Raw genomic sequence first — 3,017 nt, 5'->3', positions numbered from 1 at the left:
ATGAATAAGAATTAGAATTATATAAATATTTTTAAAATTATATAATTAAATGACTAAAAATATTTAAAATCAATGTGCGTTATTAATATTATAAGATTTGATCATTTTATGATTAGAATCAAATATTCTTATCATGATTATCACGATCGGTGCCATTATCATATCATTATCATATATTATTATTATTATTATTATTATTATTATTAAAATAATTAAAAGTATTGTCAATTGATATATAATTAATAAGTAGTTTAATAATGCATTAAATATTGATTTGATATAATTATAATGAAAATATTTTTTTAAATTAGTATAATTATGTATTATTTATTAAATATTATATTTAATGATAATATAATTATAATAAAAAAAATTTATAAAATAATTTAGAATTTAGAATAGAAAAAAGTGCATTCATTTTGGAGGGAAAATGAAATTATGAAAAATTGATACTTCATCTTTATTAGTTAGAGAAAAATCCAATTTTAATATATTAAGTAGGTATGAAATTAGGAATGCAATAAGCGGTGAGGGATGATTTACATGGCAATCAATTTACATGCAAAAGAAGCTCACTGATTTGAAGAGCAGCATATTCCATGTGGCAGTGGCACCTTTAAGCCTTGTTCCACCACTCAGCATTCCTCACACTTATTAAAAAAAAAAAAGGAAAGAAAGAAAATTTAGTGAGACAAAAAGGTCCTTTCCCATTTCCGATTCCAAGCTGCAAATAGAATCCAAACAGCATCACGAAACTCGAAACATTTTTCTTTTTTCTCTCTCTCTCTCTCTCTCTCTCCGTGTCTCTGAAAACACACCATGGAAGACACAGATAAGAACAGCACCCCGCAAGTTCTAGAAGTGCTGCAAGCACTGAAACAAGCATCACAGGAGCTTCAACACAAGCACGATAACACATCACTCGCCATTAAAGCACTCCTGGAGCTCCACACTGAGTCCGATACAATACTCTCCAACGACCCAAACCTCTCCGCTCTCTCCCACCATCTTTCCCGCCTCAAGCACCTCGTCGACCACATTAACTCCACCACTTCCCGCCACCGCCCTCACTCCCTCCGTTCCTTCCTCTCCCGACGACTCTCCACTCACTCCATCTCCAAGCTCGCCAACTCCATCGAGTCCGAAATCCAAGCATGGATCGACCGCGAGAGCATCCACTCCCTCTCCCGCCACCTAAATGACCATCTTGCCCCCGACCAGTTAATCGCTCTCTTGACTCAGTTCCGTCAACGACTCTCCCAGGGTTTCAACCGCGACCTGCAGGACCTAGTTCTCAACAATAAGATCTTCTCTTCACTCGAATCGGTTCTCTTCGACGCTAAATGCTCCCTCAATGTTCGCGAGAACGCGGGGCTGGCTGTGGCGGCGCTGATTCGATTCAACAAGGACGTCTTCGTCGGCCAGGTTCTCATGGGCCCTACCATTCGAGCTTTGGTGGGTATGGGCTCGCTGCGTTCGATTGAGGCTCTGTGTTCTCTGATCAGGTCAATCAAGTCGCCGTTTGTGGACGAGATTGAATCGAACGGTGAGATTCCCAACATCATTGGGCTTTTGGATTGCGAGGAGTTGGAAATGAGGGTTTTGGGGATGGATTGCGTGCTTGAGATTGGGTACTTCGGGAGGAAGGAAGCGGTGGAGGCCATGCTCAAGGAGGGTTTGGTGGAGAAGCTTGTGGAGCTGCAAAGGTCGGAGCTTGGCGGGGATTTGATCGATTTAGATCACGAGAAGAAGAAAGAGGAAGAAGATGAGAATGATTGTGATGAAGATGGACAAGTTAGAGAAGGGAAGAGGCAGAAGAGGTTCTTGGAGGGACACCCTTTTGCGAGCTGCGTAGCGAGGTTTGCAGTTATGCTGGAGGTTGGAGAAGGATTGAGACAAAGAGAGAAGAGGGCATTCAAGCAGGAAATTCTCGTTAGGGTTAGGGAGGCTTCTGTGTCTGATGCAGAAGCTGCCACCATTGTTGCTGAGGTTTTGTGGGGCACTTCGCTTTAAGAAAGATTTTTCTATTTTCCTATCTCTGCATTTCACTTAAACTAGCTGCCAAACATGGCCTAAAGAGACAGGAAGAAAAGAAAAGTTCTTATTTTTGTCTATTTTCTGTACAAATTAGATGTGGGAGGAAATGTAGGAATTAGGTAATTGGATTGTTCAATTGTTAGTGTAGTTAATAATTTTGTGTTGAATTACATTTTGTATATCTTGCAATTTGGGTGAAGAATAATTCATGTCATTGAGATTGAAGACCAAGCACTTCCTTTTTTCTTAAAAGAAAAAGTTCTTCTGGAAAACATGCAGTATTGCTCTAGATCTCAGTTGAGTCGATTATTTGTTCTTGTTTGTTACTTAATGTGGTTTAAGGATTTTGGTAAAGGGGAATCAGCATAATGGGAAGAACCGGAGAAGGATTCGGATGCATAATATGGTGGGGACAAGTAAGGTGAGGTGATGGCTGCTGAGGGATCAAGATTCTGTATGAGGATCGTTTTATGGTATATGCCATTTTAGTGGCAGGGATGCCTTGGAAACAATAAACAAACATAAGGTATACCTAGGAGAAATCATAATAATAATAAAGAAAGAAAGAGAGACAATAGTTTGGGATTTGTTTTTGTTTGGTGGGCTGCTTCCAATGAATGTATTGACGATTCATAAAAAATGCAATGACATGTTTCTTATTTTAAATTTTAATAATGTAGTTTCTACAGTTTTTGTTAATTAATTTTATGTTATTTCTATAATAGATAATAGATGTAATAGACTATAAAACGTAATGTATCAGGATGGAAGTGAATGGGAATTAGGTCTACTTTGGATAAACTGCTTCGTTAAGATTTTTTAAAAAAATAGTTTAAATAATAAATAATTATATTAAAAATAACTTATAAATAAGTTATTTTGTATTTAAATTTTTAGTTTTAAAAATATTTATTTTATAGAAATATGATAAAAAATAGTAGTATTATAAGAGTTTTTTTTTAAATTTTTTTATAAGTTTC

General features: G+C 36.7%; 1 protein-coding gene across 1 annotated transcript; it reads left to right on the top strand.

Moving 5' to 3' along the window:
* Window positions 1-591: 591 nt before the first annotated feature.
* Window positions 592-2,712, top strand: LOC130976792 (uncharacterized). Its single transcript, XM_057901721.1, has one exon. It carries the CDS (start codon window positions 820-822, stop codon window positions 2,011-2,013), a length of 1,194 nt encoding a protein of 397 aa, XP_057757704.1. The 5' UTR covers window positions 592-819; the 3' UTR covers window positions 2,014-2,712.
* The last annotated feature ends 305 nt before the right edge of the window (window positions 2,713-3,017 follow it).

Source organism: Arachis stenosperma, chromosome 1 (assembly GCF_014773155.1).
Source record: "Arachis stenosperma cultivar V10309 chromosome 1, arast.V10309.gnm1.PFL2, whole genome shotgun sequence".
Lineage (NCBI taxonomy): Eukaryota > Viridiplantae > Streptophyta > Magnoliopsida > Fabales > Fabaceae > Arachis > Arachis stenosperma.
Note: the sequence above shows the minus strand (reverse complement) of the source record. Positions and strands in the feature narration are given on the sequence as shown.